The 22500-nt window shown below is 36.8% G+C and overlaps 1 protein-coding gene across 1 annotated transcript in view; it reads right to left on the reverse strand.

Moving 5' to 3' along the window:
* LOC135214714 (netrin receptor UNC5A-like) overlaps window positions 1-22500 on the reverse strand; it is a 105938-nt gene that overhangs the window by 45366 nt on the left and 38072 nt on the right. The window contains exons 2-3 of the mRNA XM_064249043.1: window positions 10072-10231; window positions 6524-6648 (exon numbers count right to left, since the gene is read on the reverse strand). Of these exons, the coding sequence (XP_064105113.1) occupies window positions 6524-6648; window positions 10072-10231 (285 nt within the window). The remainder of the gene's footprint in view (window positions 1-6523; window positions 6649-10071; window positions 10232-22500) is intronic.

The following is a 22500-nucleotide window of genomic DNA, read 5'->3' on the forward strand; positions in this document are numbered from 1 at the left end:
GTAAAATTCCCGAATCAGTTAGATTTGTAAAGAATATCGTTAATTCCTTTTGTTCTGAGAGTATTAAAGTAAACGTGGCAATACCTTGTAGCCTACACGAAAATTAAATACTATGAGTAAAATAAAAGAGATGAAAATTAAAAAACAAACACTATATATAAATGTCCCCTAAATTGTGGACCCGGCATCTCTCTTCTGGCAATCACCAGTCACCGACGAAAACTCCTGATGGGTCTGAGACTATAGGCCTATAAATTCATCGGCCTAATAATAAGTTTTCCGTAAAGAATTTCCCCCTGCTAAGGGAAAGGCGAAAAGAAGAAGAAAAAAGGGAACTTTCCAATCTCTGCCCTCTGAAAAATGTATACTTCATAATTTTTTTTTTTATTTTTTTCCCCTCTCTTTATTTCTTCTCATCCGCGGTGGATAAACTCCCTTAGCTAGGACAGTAAACACATCAATATCTGTCAATTATCTTCCGTGCCTATCCTCTTCTCCGCCGGCGGGCCCTGGCCTATAGGTCTCGAGGGAGCTAGGGCACCCCCCCTCTCCTTCCCGCTTTCCCCCACCCCCCCACCCCCCATCCTTCCCCCTTATTCCTACAAGCCAAGCCCCCTTCACCCTCCAACAGACATCGCTTCTAGAAACGGGCTGTTGTCCTTACAAAGACGAGAAACCTGTAAGTTAATTTTTGTTGTACGTTTTGTTTCTCTTTCTCTCTCATTGTTTAATGGTTATGTTGTATCAGTTGTGAAGCACAGAAGAAAGACGTTTGAGTCTCTCTCTCTCTCTCTCTCTCTCTCTCTCTCTCTCTCTCTCTCTCTCTCTCTCTCTCTCTCCTCGTTCCAAAATCCATTTTAGATACGAAACAACCGGAACGAAATCCGATAGAGCTCAGCTTCCTCGCAGCCTCGTTATCACATCAATTTGAGAGTAAAAAAAAAAATGAAAAAAAAAAAAAAAAAAAACTCGAAGCGATCCATTTCGAAGCTGCATTAAGACGACTCCGAAAGACGCGGATGGGAGGTATATAGTATACACACCTGAGGATGTTTGAGGAAAGGGTGGGGGAGGCGGGGGGGAGGGGGAGGGGTAGTGGGTAAGTGTAGGGAGAGCCCAAGGAAGTTAAGAGCTCTTTTTGGAAGAATTCCTGGATAGGAGATGGGTAGAAGGAGGGATGGAGGAAATGGGAATGGGGGGAGGGATGGGGCTGGAGGTGTGATGAACGAAAGAAAGGAGGGTGGAGGGGGAGGTGGGCATCTTCCACCTACTACAGGATAGCATTGCCAACTGGGGGTGGTTGGGAGGATTGAAAGGATGGTAGGAGGGCATAGGGGTGGCTCCAACCTCGCCCCACCAACATGCAAGACCCACCCAGCTGTCACGGAGAGAGAGAGAGAGAGAGAGAGAGAGAGACTTCTTCTTCTCCCCCAGAGACTGCGGGGCGATCCTTCACCTGTCAGTCCCAGAGACTACCAGAAGCCAAGTTAAATGTTTCCAAGTGTCAAAGTCTCGATTCCCTGAGGACATCCGGACGCATACTTCGAGAGCAGCTCCAGCTCCTCTCTCTCTCTCTTCTCTCTCTCTCTCTCTCTCTCGTCGGATGTGTCTATTTTCATTATTGTGAGAATAAAAGGGACGGACGATAATTTTTTGACTTGGTGGAAATTCTCTTGGTTTAAATGACAACAATGAAAATCTGTGGGGGGTTGACGTCTGAGTTAATCTCTCTCTCTCTCTCTCTCAATCTCTGTCTCTCTCTCTCTATATATATATATATATATATATATATATATATATAGAGAGAGAGAGAGAGAGAGAGAGAGAGAGTTACTCAGACGTAACCCCCACATAATTCATTGTTTTTCATTTAAACGAAGAGAATTTCCACCAGTCAAAAAAAATTATTGTCCGTCACTTTTCCTATTCTCACAATAATATATATATATATATATATATATATATATATATATATATATATATATATATATATAATATATAGATATATATATATATATACATACACACATATATATACATACATACATACATACAGATATATATATATATATATATATATGGTATATATATATATATATATATATATATATATATATATACACATATATAACATATACATTTATACGTAGGTAGATAAACAGCTATGAATATACACCACATGCATACTTATCGACACTTTTCTTCATGCAAATACTTGATACAAAACCACCTTTTGTTCAAAGCTCCCTCTCCTCCCACAAAAAAAAAAAAAAAAAAAAAAAAAAAAACCACCAAGAACAAACCAGACACAAAAACAAACCATACACAACAGACGCAAAATGCAACAAACATTCCGACACACAAAGCACAAAGAAGGTTTTAAAATCCAGCAGCGGGCGATACGAAAAATCAATTACCTCGACACTAACGTTTGTTTTTACACCGACAGTTGAAACTAATTAATTACCGCCGAGATTGATACTAATATCATTTAGCGAATCTCATTAAGCGTTCATTAACGTCCTTTGTCAGGGGAGTTCGCGACGAAGTCTCGCGTTACCGTCGATACAAAGACGTGACGTCATACCTGATCGGGAAACGCTCTCTCTCGTTCGGTCGTTGTATTGTATGAAGCAAAATGTGTGAGATGAGGTTGTAGCCTTAGTATTATATACAGCTGTGTGGCAAGCAAAACGTGTGATGTCATTGTAGCAGTAATACATTATACGGCATTGTATCGAGCAAAATATATGATATCATTGTAGCCTTAGTATTATATACAACTGTGTCACGCAAAATATGTGGTGTCATTATAGCTATATTATTATATAACATTGTATTAAGTATTGTACTATCATACAGTACTGTATTAACATAATATGAGATATCATTGTAGTTATAGCATTATGCAACATTGAATTAAGCAAATTATGTGGTATCATTGTAGCTATATTATTATACAACATTGTATTAAGCGAAGTATGTGATAGCATTGTAATTGTATTATTATACAGTACTGTATTGAGCAAAATACGTGATATCATTGTAGGTGTAGCATTATACAGCATTGTATTAAGTAAAATATGCGATATCATTGTAGCTATACCATTATACAGCATTACATTAAGCAAAATATGTGATACATTGTAGCAATAGCTTTGTGCAGTATTGTATTAAGCAAAATATATGATATTATTGAAGTTATAGCATTATACAGCATTGTACTTTTATGCAAAGTATAATGATATTGTAGTTATAGCATCAAATAGCATTGTACTGAGTCAAATGGCCTTTTGAATATGCTAGAGCTTTGTGTAGAGTTGCTTCCATTTTGGGTAGTTCGACGACAGAAATTGCTACTTCTATGTAGTTACGTAAGTTCAAAGTCCTGTAGAAGAAGAAAGAAGAAGAAGAAGAAGAAGAAGAAGAAGAAGAAGAAACTGTAAACAGGTCATCATTCGCCATGACAATAATCAGGTCTGATTGACCAACGACCTGATGAAGAGTCGACCGAAATCTGATTGCATGGCCAGGCTCACGCGATCGTATACACAAGCACACACACACACACACACACACACACACATTTACAAAATTTCTTCCGTGTACGGGGGCGGGGTGGTAGGGGTGGGAGGTGGCAGGGTGAGAAGGAAGGGGAGAAGAAAAACTAACAATTTGCTGACCAATTTCATTTTGCATGACATCTGATTTTGGGAAATGATCTTCGCCAGGGAAACCCCTTATTTAAAACGAGGTTTAATTCCGCAATAAAGACCCTGACTCTCTCTCTCTCTCCTCTCTCGGTCTCGTCTCTCTCTCTCTCTCTCTCTCTCTCAGACCGTCTGTGGACGCTTTCACGTCAAATCGTTTCTTGGTGATTTTTGTTTTTGTTTCTAAATGGAAATGGATGATGTGTTCGCTTGAAGGCGATATTCCTCTTTCTTCTTCCTCCCTGGTTCGCTCTGTAACGGATTCGAGGGCTTCACTGTGACCCATGGCGGCCTGTACCAGAAGCCTAGGGTGTGTTACAAGTTCCACGACTGATGGGTAAATCGTACAAGGCAGTACCGCAGACCTTACGCTCAAATTAGGTTATTTTATCTAGTGATTTCTAAGCAATGATGCAGCGGAGTTTGGTAATTTAAGAAAAAATAAATAAATCCTCTTGCAGTACGATATAATATTCTCCTTTGAAACTCCAATGAGACGGAGAAGAAGAAGAAGAAGACGATGGAGAAAACCTCTTTGTCCAAACCAAACCCCGACCCCAAAAGTAAAAAGAAAATAAGAAAAATATCGCCATAGTTCACTCGACTTTCCATATCTACTCCTTCATCACCTCGAGACAGTCAACTACCCCGTCCCTTCCCGGAGAGACTGTCGTCAACTCTTTAAAAGAAATATTGAATCAATTCCGGCAACGGAGTCGATTTCACCTCGTCTCATGATTGATTTATCACGCTGAATTGACACTTCCGTCAGGTATCGTCAGGTTCATTGAAAAAAGTAGCTATAAAAAAGTGGGACACATTAATCATAAGTCAATTTAAAAACTGACCAACGGAGGGTGTCAGATCTTTGCCATATATCACTTTAGTTTTTGGTCTCTTGCAGTGAATGAGATCTATGTCGTCGGTGTCAATCGGATAAGTCGTCGTGTCATGACACCAGGTGGAAACTGAGGGTTGAAGTTGATGGACTCGACGGTGTTTTACTTGTAATTGAACATAAACATTGAATCTTAATTATTCATTGCGTAGTATCTATAACAGAAGTAAAATATAATGTTTATACCTGCAAATCTTTAATAATTTACAGCCAATTCGGGAGAATAGCTAACCAACTCGTTCCCAAAGAGAGAGAGAGAGAGAGAGAGAGAGAGAGAGAGAGAGAGAGAGAGAGAGAGAGAGAGAGAGAGAGAGAGAGAGATTGCTAAACAAAAGAAGGTACCTAGACACTCTGAAGTATTGTAAATCTTTAGAATTCAGAGCCAATTTGAGGGATAAAATAACCTACTTTCTTACCACACACACACACACACACACACACACACACACACACACAGAGAGAGAGAGAGAGAGAGAGAGAGAGAGAGAGAGAGAGAGAGAGAGAGAGTAATTCCCATACAGAAAGGAAGTACGTAGGAAATATTAAGTACTGAAAATCATTAAAATTCACGGCCATTTTGGGAAAAAATTACCTGTTCTTTCTCTACCAGAGAGAGAGAGAGAGAGAGAGAGAGAGAGAGAGAGATTTTTATAAAGAAGTATGTAGACACTTGAAAGTCCTGGAAATCATTAATATTCACGGCATTTAAAAAAAATAACCTCTTTCAAAAGAGAGAGAGAGAGAGAGAGAGAGAGAGAGAGAGAGAGACTGAGAGAGAGAGCAGCTGCTATTACAAAATAAGCCCCACAGCTCATTTACATAATCTCATTACGCTAAAAATGGAATGGACTAGAAATAGCCTATGACCAAATAAATCTATGTACCATAACAAGTGCTCTATATTTGGACGTCATTATTCCCCTCCCCCCCCCCCCCCCCACCCCCCCCCCCCCCTCCCCCCCCCAACCCATACGGGACAAAAACACGTACAGCTGACTAATTCCGGATCTATTTTCGTAGCGGAGAGCGAACTGAATGACACCTACGCGAACTGAATGACACCTACGCGAACTGAATGACACCTACGCGAACTGAATGACACCTACGGGAACTGAATGACACCTACGTGAACTGAATGACACCTACGGGAACTGAATGACACCTGTGGGAACTGAATGACACCTTGGCGAACTGAATGACACCTACGGGAACTCAATACCACCTACGCAAAAGTACTTGAAAGATTACATAGAATCAGATCAGAGTCGAGGCCCTGACGTCACCTGATGGGAGGTGTTAAGGTTAGACTAGTTATCGTAAGTGGTGGATTCCGGAACGAATGACACTATACATAGAGGTGGATTGAAAATGAGATTATTTAAGATTATATTTACGAGCAGAAAATGCTAACAAGGAGTGTAAAATAAGAAGGACATTAAAAGTTCCCCTATAAGTAAGAGTGATACACACACCCCCACACACCACACACACACACACACACACAGATATTATATATATATATATATAAATATAAATATATATATATAAATATCTATATATCTTTTATATATATATATATATATATTATATATATATATATATATATATATAAAGAACATACAGGAAAAAAGCGCTATAAATCAAACGTAAAAACTAAAAAAATATATATATATTTATAATTACACAGAAGAAAACTAAAAAGAAAGTATAATGCTACAGAAAAAACTAAAAAACAACACAAACACAAAAAATAACAACAACACGCCCCCTACCCCACCCCACCCTAAAAAAAGATACGACGACAAAAACTCTGAGAAAATCTCACGCATGAGCATAAACACGACCACCACCAAACCGCCCTTTCTGGTCTACGGCACCTTTAATTCAAAGTAAGCAAAACGTGGGGTGTACTTACCGTAGACTTTTAAAGTGGCGGTGTCGGAGACCCTTCGTCCGGCCACGTTCTCGGCGACACAGGAATAGTTCCCAGAATCCTCAGCCCTGGCTGATAGGATCAACAAGGAGCCTTCGGACGAAATTCTGGAAATAGAGAGAAATATATGTGATATTTATTAGACAATTTAAGCTGATTCCAATTAATTCACATACATAGTAAGCTTAAGATTCTGCCATTTATTTTTCTCACGCCGTGTGGCGAAGAGATTCTCAGCTAATTCAGAAAGCCCTGTGAGATTCGCGCTTTCATATTTTACACTATTTTTTCGACAATTTAAGCTGATTTCCATTAATTTACTTATATAGTAAGCTTACGATTCTGCAATTCATTTTATCATACCGTGTGGCGAGGAGATTCTCAGCTAATTTAGAAAGCCCCTTGAGGTTCACTCTTTTATATATTTTACAAAGAAATATCCTCAGTATTGGAGAATTCAGGTGGCAAAGACTCTTATGTAAACAATAAAAGAAATTGTTCTGATAATATTTGCAAAAAACCATCAGTAAATTTGAAGCTATTTCTTGTACGCATAAAGGAAATTGTTCTGCTAATATTTGCAAAATCCATCAATAAATTTGAAGCTATTTCCATTGCTATTTCTTGTGACTCAATGTATTTTCAGTTACTATTAACTATAATTTAGAACGAATCATTTTTCTCATCAAATGTAGTGAAATATTGTCAATGATTTTATAATATATGCAAATAAGTCACATAACACGGATAATCTACAACAGGACATATTTTATCCGAGAGAGAGAGAGAGAGAGAGAGAGAGAGAGAGAGAGAGAGAGAGAGAGAGTCTTCATCATCATGAGAGTCTCTCTTCTTCATTTCTGAAGATAATCTTGTAAGAGAGAGGGGGCGTGAGTGAGTCTGCATCATCATCTGTAAATGATCTTGGAGAGAGAGAGAGAGAGAGAGAGAGAGAGAGAGAAGAGAGAGAGAGAGAGATGAGAGAGCACTTGAAGAGGCACTGCATGGCCCAGCCCACATTCCAAGGCTCTGTAAAAAGACCTCCCCAAACTTTGTTGGGAAGTTACATCAAGATTCATACCTGCAGAAGAAAAATGGATTCGGGTAACTCGTTAGCGTAATGAACATTATTTACTCTTCTATAGTTTCCTTTCGCTTTTAAGAAGTTTGGCCCCCTTTTTTCACCCAGATGATGGATTTTATACACCAAAAAAATGGGACTTTTTATAAAATAATGAACTTAGCACACTGACTTATAAAACTAATTCCATTAAGACTGTAACGGAATCTTTTAGATTTTTTGCTGGAGCTTGTAAGATGGTGGTGGTCAATGAAAATAATTTTATAAATTAGTTACCTAGAGGTTTAAAACCTCTGTCTTTTTATAAAATAATTTTTTTTTCATTATAAAAATAATGAACTTAGCACTCTGATTTTTAAAACTAATTCCACTAAGATTGTAACAGATTCTTTTAGATTTTTTAAAATCTTTTTTAGCTTGCAAGAAGATGGTAAATTAAAGGAAAATAATTTATGAAATAGTTACCAAGACGTTTAAAAACCTCTATCCTTAATATACATAAAAAATGGAGTTAGTAAATAATCTAACAACTTTTACCAATACTGAATAGAAGAGTTATTTCGTAAAAAAAATGCGTTATTTTTATTCAAGTTTTGGTGTTTGAAAACTAAATGATTTATGTTGAATAAGAGGCATGTCCCCATTCATCCAAATAACTACAATTAATTGTTCGAAATAACATACAGGTAGTTTGAAAGTATCTAACACTTTTAAGAACCTGATCTCTGCCCCCCAACCCCACTCACCCGCCATCGCTATTCTAATTCAAGCTTTGGGTTTTGAAAACTAAATGATTTATGTTGAATAAGAGGTATATCCACGTTCATTCAAATAGGTATTAAGTGTTCAAAATAACATTCAGGTAGTTTGGAAGTATATAACACTTTAAGAACCTTAGCTCTGGCCCCCAAACCGGCCCACCCAACACACACACACACACACACACACACACACACACGCACACACACACTCACTTCCAACGCACATCCGACGCGGATGGGAAGTCGTAGGAAAAAAATATAACATGTTCAGAATAATATTTTACTGGTTGTTACAACCTGTGTCGGTGGGTGGGGATACCTCCTGTTCCAGACGGCAGAGAGTCATCTAAATGCAAATGCAGATTCCTCAGTAACTCTTTTTAAGAGATTACTTACCAACATCTCTTCATTCATTTCCATAGTCAGTTTCGGGAGAATCCCAGGATTGAATATTTGCTCATTAATTAATATAACGAACGCGTTTTAGGGCACGGAAATGGATGTTGGTTGAGGGAGTTTTGTAACTCGCGTCATTTTTATGTTTGTTCTTTGTTCTAATTACTACGTGAAGGCCTTAATTTACCTAATTATTAATTCATTTATCTAATTAATTACATTTGTTGTTATTTATGTACTTATCCATTTAACTCACTATTATAAAAAAAAATTAATTGCTTTTTTATTCATGACTATATTTAGACATTTATTTACCCAGTTATTAATTTCTTTATCTTATTAATTACATTTGTTGTTATTTATGTGTTCACTTAACTCAATTAAAAAAATAATTGACTGCTAATTCATGCTATTTCATTTATTTACTTATTTCTGCCTACATTTATTGTATCTGTATATTAATTTTATCAGTTAAATATATCTAAATTCATACTAAATTCTAAATTCTACCTACGAAGAAAGTCTGTCAGAAGGAGACCAAGACCTCAAAATGTTTAAGTTTAGTAAATTTAAGAAATTTCGACCTCTATAAATATCTTCGTTAAATATGTTAGAAAACTAGACCTTTTGTTTCAGTCTATCCCTAAGGTTACCAACGATAGCTACCAAGAGAGAAAAATGGTCACAAGGTCACACAAAGAAGTGGTTAAACAGAGACAAAATATTATTTAAAATATCGAGAAGATAATACGATTTATATAGCATTGTTTTCGTTAATTATGAAAGTAAACTAGTCTTTTAATCCTTCCTAAAGCATAAAACAACAACTATGAATACAGGATAAGGTCACAAGGTCACTCATGCAGGTAGTAAAATAAAAAGACAAAATATTGTTTAAAAATATTAAGAAAATATGACTACTCCTATAATACCGTATTCATTGAATATGGTTATCAACTAGTCTTTTTTTAATCCCTCCTTAAGCATAAAACAACAATTATCAGTACGGAAAAAGGTCACAAGGTCACACAATTCGACTTCTATTAAATTATCTTTATCTAATATGGTTATCAACTAGTCTTTTTTTAATCCTTCCTTAAGCATAAAACAACAATTATCAGTAGAGAAAAAGGTCACAAGGTCACACAACCAAATTACTAAATCAAGACCAAAGTTCATTTAAGATTATTGTGAATTACGAGACTCAAAGGTCACAAGGTCACGCGACCAATCGGTCAAACCAAGACTAAACATAATTTAAAAGAGCATTGAGATGAGATGACGAGACTCACTTGAAGCTAGGCTGCTGTGAGAGGTCGATAGGCGCCTCATTCTTCAGCCAGGTGGTCTGAGGCTCAGGTCTCCCGACGGGAGGTAGGCACCTGAGTTCCACATGCTCCTCGGACTTGACTCTCTGGGAGTAGGGGGGCTCCTCGAAGTAGCGGCGGAGGACTGAAAGAAAAAGGAAAAAATAAAAGTTAGTTTTAGAAAGATACCACAAGAAAGTTTAGAACAAATGGTATTGTTTGGCTTTACAGTTTTCCAAACGTTTTATAATCTGTCAAAGGTCTGTGTTGAAATAGATGTATACACCTGTTTTTCGATAGGTAATTTGAAGTCTTGTTTTAACTTTCGTCTATACTGAAACGTTTTTGAATGTTTATGCAGCCCCTTAAATAACTTAAAATAGATTTTTGAAATTCTGTATTCCCTTAAAATAACTTAAATATTTTTTTCCCATTCTTCTTCATTCCTAAAGTAAGTCAAAGATTTTAACATTTTGCATTCCTTTAAAATAGCTGAAATATTTTTTGATTCATATTCTTCTTCATTCCCCGAAATAACTCAAATATTTGTACATTTTGTATTTCCTAAAATAACTTAAATATTTCTATAAATTCTGCATTTGCTAAAAAACAGTAAACTGAAAATAGTTTTGGTCCAAACTTCGTTTAAAAACTGCCTTACGACATTTTACAAATCTGCATTCCCTGAAATAACTTAAAATATTTTAAAATATTCCAACATTCCTCTGCATTCTCCTTAGTAACTGAAATATTTTCGTACATTGTCATTCGCCCCTATGGTATAAATAAAATATTTATAAATTCTGTATTCCCATCAAAATAATAATAATAATAATAATAATAATAATAATAATAATAATAATAATAATAATAATAATAATAATAATAATAATACAGAAGATGGATGCCGGGTACCAACTCAAGAAAAGAGGCAACAGAATCAACCATCTGATGTTCATGGACGACATCAAGCTGTATGGTAAGAGCATCAAGGAAATAGATACCCTAATCCAGACTGTAAGGATTGTATCAGGGGACATCAGGATGGAGTTTGGAATAGAAAAATGCGCCTTAATCAACATACAAAAAGGCAAAGTAACGAGAACTGAAGGGATAAAGCTACCAGATGGGAGCAACATCAAACACATAGAGGATACAAATACCTGGGAATAATGGAAGGAGGGGATATAAAAACACCAAGAGATGAAGGGGACCAATACGATCAGGAAAGAATATATGCAGAGACCTCAAGGCGATACTCAAGTCAAACTCAAACGCCGGAAATATGTCAAAAAGCCATAAACACATGGGCGAGTGCCAGTAATCAGATACAGCGCCAGGAATAGTGGAATGGACGAAGGCAGAAGACAGAATCCGCAGCATAGATCAGAAAACCACCAAACATTATGAACAATACACAAAGCACTACACCCAAGAGCAAATACGGGGGGGACAGGGGGGGGGGGGGGACTATACATAACACGAAAGTAAGGAGGGAGAGGACTACTAAGTATAGAGGACTGCGTCAACATCGAGAACAGAGCACTGGGGCAATATCTGTGCAAGAAACATCAGCTACCTTGTAGTAATAAGTGGTACGAGCACCAACCTGAAGGAGTGATAGAAAACGATCAGGCAAAGATTCTCTGGGACTATGGTATCAGAACGGATAGGGTGATACGTGCAAACACGACAGACTGAGACGTTGATTGACAAAGTCAAGAAGAAAGTATCACTCACTGATGTCGCAATACCATGGGACACCAGAGTTGAAGAGAAAGAGAGGGAAAAAAATGAATAGTATCAAGATCTGAAAATAGAAATAAGAAGGATATGGATATGCCAGTGGAAATCGTACCCATAATCATAGGAGCACTAGGCACGATCCCAAGATCCCTGAAAAGGAATCTAGAAAAACTAGAGGCTGAAGTAGCTCCAGGACTCATGCAGAAGAGTGTGATCCTAGAAACGGCACACATAGTAAGGAAAAAAAAAAAACAGTGATGGACTCCTATGGAGGCAGGATGCAACCCGGAACCCCACACTATAAATACCACCCAGTCGAATTGGAGGACTGTGATAGAGCAAAAAAAAAAAAAAAAAAATAATAAAATAATGATAATAATAAATAATAATAATAAATAATAAAATCCATTTCACCTAGACAAATGCGTCCCAAGATAAAGCATAATGACTGACAGCATGATAATAATAATTTTAATAAAATAAGAATAATAATAATAAAATAATCAATAATAATTAAGAATAATCAATAATAATAATAATAACATCCCTTTTCCCCTGGACAAAGCGTCCCAAGCAAAAGCCTCCATCGAGAGCAATTTGCATTCGGGGGAAAACGCATCAGATGAAGATCCCTGTCGCCAGGGTTATGATGGCTCATAGTGCAGGCTAAAAGAGAGAGAGAGAGACGAGATAAGAGAGAGAGGACGGGAGGAGGATAGAGAGAGAGAGAGAGGAAAAGAGAGAGAGAGATTTCCTGAAAGCAATATGCAGCAGCACGCATCTTCTACTCCGCGCGCGCGAGGGTTGGCCAAATGAATCCGTTAGCCGTTTGTTTCCGAGTTAAATACCGCCACATCCGTCATGCATAACAGCAGCAATGGAGACACAACAACCCTTTGGTCATTTGCAGAGGAGTCGTCAGGTCTCTCTCTCTCTCTTCCTGTAGGTGGCCCACATCGAGTTCGGGGAGGGTGGGGGGGTGAGGGGCGAGTGGTGGAGGATGAATATATACGTGGACAAATGAATTGATGTCTGTTTTGTGCGCTGGGAATGAAAGGGAGCTATGGGACCGGAGAGAGAGAGAGAGAGAGAGAGAGAGAGAGAGAGAGAGAGAGAGAGAGAGGAGAGAGAGATAGGAGGGATACGGAACTAGTGAATGAGAGAGAGTATGGAACCAGTGTGTGTGAGAGAGAGAGAGTTACAAGGAGAGAGAGAGAGGAGAGATATGGAACCAGTGAGCGAGCGATAGAGAGAGTATGGAATCAGAGAGAGAGAGAGAGAGAGAGAGAGAGAGAGAGAGAGAAATATAATCTGAGTCGTTTCTAAACTTCTCAAGAGATTTTTTAAAGCTTTTTACCATTCGAAGAACCCTCCAGCATCCTACTGACATTTTTAATACTCAAAAGCAAATTGAAGTACAATAACAATATAATAGTCTCAAAACAACTTCATTTTCAACTTTCCTTTTTAAGACGTCCGTTTCTGTACGTCTGTCTGTCTAGTCTCTCAAATTATTCGTATTTCTCTCATTCCTTCCTTTCCCACAATTGGACATCTAAACATGGCTTCCACCCCCTCCCCCACCCCTCCCCGTTCCCCCCCTGCCATCGAATAACCCCATACCATCCATACCCCAGCACCCACTGGACACGTTACCCAGAAGCACGCAGTAGTAATAATGGGTGAATATTGCTCCGCTCGCCTTACAACCCATTACCATGCATTTGTGAGAGGAGCTGGACAGGATAATGGTATGAAAATGGGCATCTAATGGAGCTCATATCGAAGGTGATGAAGGCAGGGAGGGGATGGAGGAGGTGGGGAGGTTGTTACCAGGGGGGGGGGGATGATGTCATATCCAACCATTCGCAACTGTCATCTCGCGTGCCTGCCTACAACAACGATAGTCTCTCTCTCTCTCTCTCTCTCTCTCTCTCTCTCTCTCTCTCCTCTCTCTCTCGCTCTCTCTCTCTCTCTCTCTCTCTCTCTCTCTCTGTATAGGTCGATAAAGGAGAGATTTAATGCAACTTGCAACTGGGTTTCAGGAATGGCCTATACATGTTCTTTAACGATGTATCAACATTTTATTTTATTTTTTTTTCCTTCGCAGGGTTTACTGCTTTGTAAACAACGAGTGGAAGGAGATTATGGATTCTCGTAATGGAACTGGGGTTGTAGTTGTGGCAGGGTTGTTGGGGTTGTTACGGCTGGCATTGATGTTGTGAGGTTGTAGAGGAAAATGACGTCATCAGCTTTTATAGTGAATATTGAATGCAACACCAAACAAGAATGAATAAAAATTGGGTTGTATTTGTTGTAGTTGTGGTAGGGTTGTTACGCTGGCACTGATGTTGTGGGTCACCAACTTATATAGTGAATATTGAATGTAAAATCAACCAAGAATTAATACAAAATGTGTTGTTTTAGTTGAAGTTGTTGCTGGGGTTGTTATGGTTATTGTGAGGTTGTAGAAGGAAATGAAATTTGTCAACTTTTATAGTGAATGTTGTATGTATCACTTTGCCTTCAAGTTTCCCTGAAAACGGGAGAAAAATGACCTTTGGAGCAGATGGGCATAAGATCGAGATTCCGCTGACACACTCAAAACTATTTATGAAAGTGCAAATAGGTGTCGGTAGAAGTAATGTTAATATTTATGCAAAATCAAATCTGCATATTTTTCGAGGTTCACATTGTTAAGAGATGCATACATACGTACTTGAATATCTACATACATAAGTCTGCTTACAAACGCTCATACACCCACGACCCTCATATACTTATTATCTATGAAATCCTTTGCGCAGATCGATAATTACAAACGCAAGCATCAGATATTACCGATTTCCACTTAACCACTTTGAAACTGACCCAGCACAAGTGGGAATACCTTCAATTCCAACGAAAACACACACACCCAGTCCTACTTCAAAGGGCCCGCCGAGAATGACCCGTAAAAGGACCCGGCCGGTCCAGGATGACACGTACCCAGAGGTCATCGTCAACTGACACCTTCAGCGAAAGGTCATCAGCGGTGTCATGTTTTAATCTGTGAAAAGGAAAACTTAGATCTCTGGGTGACTTTTGTATTTATTTTTCTGACGATGTGCAAGAAATTAATAGTATTTTCATAGTCTTGTGATATTTGCAGTCTACTGCTCAAAGACGTCCACCACTGAAGCTGATAATGTTATCATGCTTGCAAGTAAAACTAACATATACAAACAAACAAACAAACACACACACACACACACACACATATAATATATATATAATATATATATATAGATATATATATATATATATATATATATATATATATATATATATATATATATATATATATATATATATATATATATATATATATATATATATATATATATATATATATATATATATATATATATATATATGATATATATATATATATATATATATATATATCATGAACAATTTAAAAATGTCTTTTTACAAACAATAAAATCTCTAGAATCACGTTGACTCGTATAAAGCTTACATCATTACAAGGGTAATAATATTAAAAATAACCGGCCAATCTTTTCACAGTGAGAACGTATCATTGCAAATTAGTCTTGAACGAATTTTATATTCGCTGGGGATATCCATCGACTGTAAAATGCATCTTGGCCTCAGTATTAGGAAAGTATAACAAACGTGTGATAAATTTGATTTTCAGTGTTAAAAGGACCGAGTGTGTCAAAAAAATTCTAGCTATGAGTCGGGCAAGCATAAATAAACCAAAAATATAAAAACTCCATTATTAACGAGGTAACTCATATAAAGCCAATATATTAAAAGAATTTTAGCCTTTGGTTAGGCAAGTCTAAAAAAAAAGACAATAAACGGAATGGGTATGTCAAAAGAATTTTAGCCGAGAGTTTGGCAAGTCTGAAAAAAAAGATAAAAAACTCCAATATGAACGAAGTAAGTCATATAAACGCAATATATTAAAAGAATTCTAGCGTTAGGTTAGGCAAGACTTAAAAAAAAAGAAAAAAAAAATCCTCAAAAATAAAATAAGTGATACTGTGATATTAAGGAAATACAAAATTCTGAAAAAAAAAAAAAACAATCCCGAAAAATAAAATAAGTGATATTGTGATATTAAAGAAATACAAAATTTCTAAAAAAAAATCCTTAAAAAAAAAATAAGTGATATTGTGATATTAAGGAAACACATAACTCTAAAAACAGTCCTTAAAAATAAATTAAGTGATATTGGGATAGGAAAAACAAAATTTCTAAAAAAAACAAGCCCGAAAAAAAATAAAATAAAATAAGTGATATTGTGATATTAAGGAAATACAAAGCTCTAAAAACAATCCTTTAAAAATAAAATAAGTGATTATTGTGATATTAAAGAAATACAACGCTCTAAAAACACCCCTCAAAAATAAAATAAGTGATATTGTGATATTAAGGAAATACAAAACTCTAAAAACAATCCTTAAAAATAAAATAAGTGATATTGTGATATTAAGGAAATACAAAAAGAAAAAAACCTTAAAAATAAAATAAGTGATATTGTGATATTAAGGACAAAATACAAAAAAAAACTCTAAAAAACAATCCTTAAAAATAAAATAAGTGATATTGTGATATTAAGGAAACACAAAAAGAAAAAAACCTTAAAAATAAAATAAGTGATATTTGTGATATTAAAGAAATACAAAGCTCTGTAGCAAGAGACTTCCACCACAAACATTCATCTCTCAAAGAAAATTCTTAAGAGATCTTGAAAGGCTTCGTCATCGCCTAATCTAAAGCTGACAAGACGAGATAACGAAGCTTTAATGCGCAAATGCGTACGTCCGTCATACTTAAATTAAAAATTATGCAAATTTAAAAAAAAAATGAAATTTCCACATCTGTGACGCAAGTCGTCACTTAGCTTTTTATTTATTCATTTTTTCGGCGTTGCATTGAAATGCAAAGATTAAATTCCTGGCATAACTCGTAAAATAATCTTTCAAATACAATTTTCGAGTTTATAATTATTAAGGAAGTCAATTTCCTACCCCCTTTTCTGTTAAAATTGCCTGTTTTTACTTTAATATACATTTTTTCAACGTTGCTTTCTATATCAAAGAGTTTAAAAGATCAGAAAAAAACCTTAAAAATCTTTTCGAAAAATATGAAAAAGTTTCGAATTCGTAATTATCAAGGAAAAAAATTGTCAATCATCTTTACTTTAAAAAATGTTTGTTTTTAATATCTATTGTTTCTGCTTTTTCTTGAATACCAAAGCCAAAGTTATTTGGATATCTTGAAATTATATTTCGCCCACCACATGAAAAAAAAATGTTCACAATTACGAAGAGTGGAAATTCGTTAAAACTAATTTTTTCTTCGTTGTCTTGAATATCAAAGATGTAACGAAATGAGTAAGCCTTTTAAAATAATCTTCCCATAAATAAAAAGTAAGGAAATATCTCGTGTTCACAGTTATTAAGAGAGAGAATTTGTTATTAAAACTTTTAGAAAAATGATCGAGAGAGAAAATTTCTTATCATACCTTTAAAAAAATATAAAGTCACGTTGCCCTGAATATCAAAGATTTAACGCAAAGAGTAAGACTTTTAGAATAATCTTCCCCACAATTAAAAGTAAGGAAATATCTCGAGTTCACAGTTATTAAGAGATGTTATTAAAATGTTTAGAAAAATGATCGAGAGAGAACATTTCTTATCATACCTTTAAAAAAATCTCAAGTTAATTTCTTATCATAACTTTGAAAAAAAAAATGATTCAAAGAGAAAATTCCATAAAGCAACTTTGAAAAACAAAGCCTCTTTCCGCTGTGAAAAACAAGTTAATTCCTTATTGTAACGTTGAAAATAATGATTAAAAGATAAAATTCCATAAAACATTAACTTTGAAAAACAAAACCTCTTTCCACTGTGATAAACAAGTTAATTCCTTATTGTAATTTTGAGAATAATGATTAAAAGATAAAATTCCATATGACAATTTTGAAAAACAAAGCCTCTTTCCACTGTGAAAAACAAGTTAATTCCTTATCGTAACTTTAAAAAAAAATTATTAAAAGACAAAATCCCATACAACACAATTTTGAAAAACAAAAAACCTCTTTTCCCAAGTTAATTCCTAATCGTAACTTTGAAAAAATTGATTAAAAAGAGAAAATTCCGCATAACATAACTTTGAAAAATAAAGCTTCTTTCCACTGTGATAAACAGAAGTTCTCCCCTACCAATTTCAAACATAAATAACCGTAAAAACGAAGACGTGAGACCTCGAATAGCGTAAACCTCGGCGCCTCAGCAGTAGCAACTAAACAGGCAACAGAAAGATGGCTCCAGCACCATCTGACAAGCCAAGGGGGGTGGGAGGGGGAAGAAGAGGGGCCAGGGCGGAGCCAGCTGCGTGCTATCTCAGATTAGCCTCACGCGGGGAGCTTATCGCAAGGCCCACATCAGGCCTCCTGTAATTTCTTCTTCTTCTTCATCTCCTTCTTCTTCTTCTTCTTATTAGGTCTGAGAAATCACGTCTGTGATCGATGCTTCTACTTCACTTTGTCTAATGGATTGGGGGGATGATTGGCTAAATTTAAATATATAAAAAAAATAAATAAAAAAAATGATAGGGGAGCAACATCATAGTAACATAGTTCAAGGTAGTATGATTGCATATACAGGGTGTCCATAAAGTCCCAGTACAATTACAAGCAATAAATACTTGTAATGGTACTGGGACTTTATGGACACCCTATATATATTTGTTTTAAATTGCAATTATGGAATGTGTGTGTAAAAGTATCGTTTTATGAAGTAAAGACAACTGGGAATTATTATCTTCAGGGAGAAGAGGATCAACGTATGTATGCATATATACACACATTATATATATATATATATATATATATATATATATATATATATATATATATACCGATAAATAATCAAGGCGTAACCAGACAACAAATCCACCACTATGAATCAGAAGTGATAAATCACGTATAATTTACCAGGAATCAGCAAACTTACCCCCACCCAATCTGTCATAATGACACTGACAAGAGAGAGAGAGAGAGAGAGAGAGAGAGAGAGAGAGAGAGAGAGAGAGAGAGATTAGAATTCCCTCGCTGGTGAACAAGAGTATCCAATAAACAAATATGCAAATACTACATACGTTATGACAAAGAATGACTGCAATAAATTGATAAGTACACCAAACCTTTAAGAAGTCCCCTCTAAATCGAGAGAGAGAGAGAGAGAGAGAGAGAGAGAGAGAGAGAGAGAGAGAGAGAGATTAGAATTCCCCAACTGGTGACGTTTAGGTTGTTGTCCTAACCGGACCAAGTACGAGAGAGTGAGAGAGAGGACTAAAACACTTTTATTAAAAAAAAAAAAAAAAAAAAAAAAAAAAGAATTCCACACTGGTGACGATTCAACAATATTGTCATAAGTCCCGTAATCACGGGTCGGCTCAACGTAAGGTTTTCCCGACCCCAAAATTCCCACTTAAGCGCATTACCTAAAGTCCCCAAATCCCGCCCCGCCCCCACCCCCCAAAAAACCTATTATCTCATAAAACAAAATATCCTCCACTGAACAACTGTTCTTCCCATCACCCAATAAAATCAAACAGAGTATTTACAATGACGTGATCTCATTAATTCGGGCAAATGCCGCTTATAATTAAGAATGAAAAAAAAGGGGTAGTTTGGAAAGAGAGAGAAAGGTGGGGAGGGAGGGAGGGAGGTTAGGGTGAGGACGATTCAACGCCAATTGGGCCAATAAATTCATTTTTTGGGAAAAGGGTGTATTAGTTTTGAAGCTTGGTCGATTGATTTAGCAGGGAAAATGATACGCTGTTTTGTATGAATTCCTTTAAAAATTCCTTCGAGGGACCTTAAAATAATGATTGTATGGAATGATACTCTTGTTTTGTGTGAATTCTTTTCCAAATTTATTCGAGAAACCATAAAATAATGACTAAATGGAATGATACTCCGTTTTGTATGAATTCCTTTCAAAATTTATTTGCGAAACCATAAAATAATGATAATATGGAATGATACTCTACTTTGTGAGAGTTCTTCTCAAAATTTATTCGAGAAACCGTAAAATAATGACTATGGAACATTTTCCTTGCAAAAAAAAGCAGCCAAGCTTTAAAAATAAATACAACCATTTACAAGTTCATTAATATACTTCTCTTCACGTCAGTAAGTTCTCTACCTCACTGGCGATTAGATTTATCTACTATATCCAACATTTCTTAGTCCATTCTTTTATTTATATGATTTTGGACACTGTAATGACCGAAGAAATATCCACTGATTGAACTTGAATGAGCGAACAATGAACATAACCAAGAACGTTCTTAGTGAATGTGAAGAACTTGTTCCTTTCAATGCAAAATAAACAATCACCCGCCTCTCAAGTGACCCAGCGTTGCAAGTTGCAACTAACGCCATGTCCTCAGCTCTAAATAAATCTTAAACGAAATTGATAACACATATAATGAGCCTATTTTAAAGTAGAATAAAAAGAAATAATAAATTTCAGAACTATTTTATTAGACAAAATCGTCGAGCGAAAAAATTAGATAGAGAGAGAGAGAGAGAGAGAGAGAGAGAGAGAGGAGAGAGAGAGAAGAAGAAGAAGAAGAAGAAGAAGAAGAAGAAGAAGAAGAACGTATATTTATGAGACAATTGCCATCCGCTAACTCAGCAATGATTCAACAGCAACTTCTACGGTACCTCGCGCTGCTTCCTGGAGGATTGGGAGGTGGGTGGAAAGGGGAGCAAAGAAAGGTGGGTTGTTGGGGGCGGGGGGGGGGGGGGGGGGGGGTGGGGGGGCAAAAATATCGTGATCGAGGCGAACATTCCATAAATAGTCATTCCGAATTCCTATCAGGGCCGTGACACCTCTCATCTTCCGTCTTTGTTATTTATCCCACCGAACATCGCAAAAGGGAGGGGGGGTAAAATTGGGAAATATCGACACGCAAACAATAAATGGAAAATCGAGGGGGAGGGGAGGATGGGGAAGGGGGATGGATGGGGGTGGGGTGGGGTAGGGAGGGGTGGGGAGGAGGAGGATTCCTCATACCATCCTTAACCAGGTATCCTTTTTGCATCCCATTAGCATGATGGATGTGAGGAGGTAACTCCAACTGACAGTTCATGTGGAATGAAACCCAGCTGTTGGATAGAATCAATTTGTGGTAAAAACTCTCTCTCTCTCTCTCTCTCTCTCTCTCTCTCATCGTCTCTCTCTCTCTCTCTCTCTCCACTGGTTCCATACCTCTCTCTTTCACTAGTTCCATACTCGGTTCCATACTCTCTCTCTTTTCACTAGTTCCATACTCTCTCTCTCTCTCTCTCTCTCTCTCTCTCTCTCTCTCTCTCTCATAGTAATCATTTTAAAGTCTCAGCTGTATTCTGGTTGTCCACAGGTAAAGAAAATTGACCAATTCGAATACTATCAAATCCCTCTCTCTCTTCTCTCCTCTTCTCTCTTATTGCAATCATTTTAAAGTCTCAGATGTATGCTGGTTATCCATATATAACGCAAACTGGTCAATCCGATGATGCTCAAACTCTCTCTCTCTCTCTCTCTCTCTCTCTCTCTCTCTCTCTCTCATTTAATGTAATAATTTCGAAGTCCCAGTTTTATTCTATTTATCCACACATAAAGAAAATTTATCAATTTGATGATGGCCAAACTCTCTCTCTCTCTCCCTCTCTCTCTCTCTCTCTCTCTCTCTCTCTCTCTCTCTCTCTCTCTCAGAAAGGGGAGATCTCTCTTTGGTTGGTGGGGGGGGGGAGGTCACGGATCAATTCCCTCTCTCTCTATTCTTTTTAATGAAATGCATTAGCGAGAGCTCCCTTCCCTCCTCCTTTTCCCTTTGCAAGATCATGCAACATTCCCTCCTCTTCCATATACCGGGGGTGGGAGAGGGAGGAGAAGGTGGCGAGTTGGGCGAGGTGGGGGGGGGGGGGGGAGGGGGAGCTATAGACGCATATTAAGACCTGCTTGAAATAACGGTAATCGCATTACTTGCGAATCCGTTTAGGGATCGTCCTATTCAAAGATTGCCTCGCATTAGCGAAGAGGGGGCGCGAAATTCATGTCAAAATATTAATGGAATGAACTCGGCTGGGAGAGGGGGTGGTGGGGTGGGGTGGGGGTTAATGTTGGCCCCAACCCCTTATCAACGCATAGTTTTAATGTTGGACGAAACGAAATGAGATGAATAAGTCTTGGTAAACACCCAGAACATGGACTGCTGAATGTGTTTTTTTCATTGGGGGTTACAAAATAGCAGTGAGTCCGTTGGGTAAATAAACAAGGGATTTCACCTTGTGTGTAAGCAATATGAAATGTATATAAAATCTATCAATATCAATAACTAGATGTGTTTTTCCTTTGGGAGGTATATTAATTATTTTTTCTACCACTTGTTCCATATTCTCCTTTCGTAGAAAATATCAGTGAGTCCATTGCATAAATAGTTAAGATATTTCACCTTGTTTGTAAGCAATATGAAATGTATCTCAAATCTATTAATATAAATGATGAGTCGACAAACATTCACTCTCCAATTCAATATAGAAAGGACCCAATAAGTGAAATTTGTTTTTTCTGTTTCATTCTTGTTTTGAAGACATTT

Source organism: Macrobrachium nipponense, chromosome 46 (assembly GCF_015104395.2).
Source record: "Macrobrachium nipponense isolate FS-2020 chromosome 46, ASM1510439v2, whole genome shotgun sequence".
NCBI classification, from domain to species: Eukaryota; Metazoa; Arthropoda; class Malacostraca; order Decapoda; family Palaemonidae; genus Macrobrachium; species Macrobrachium nipponense.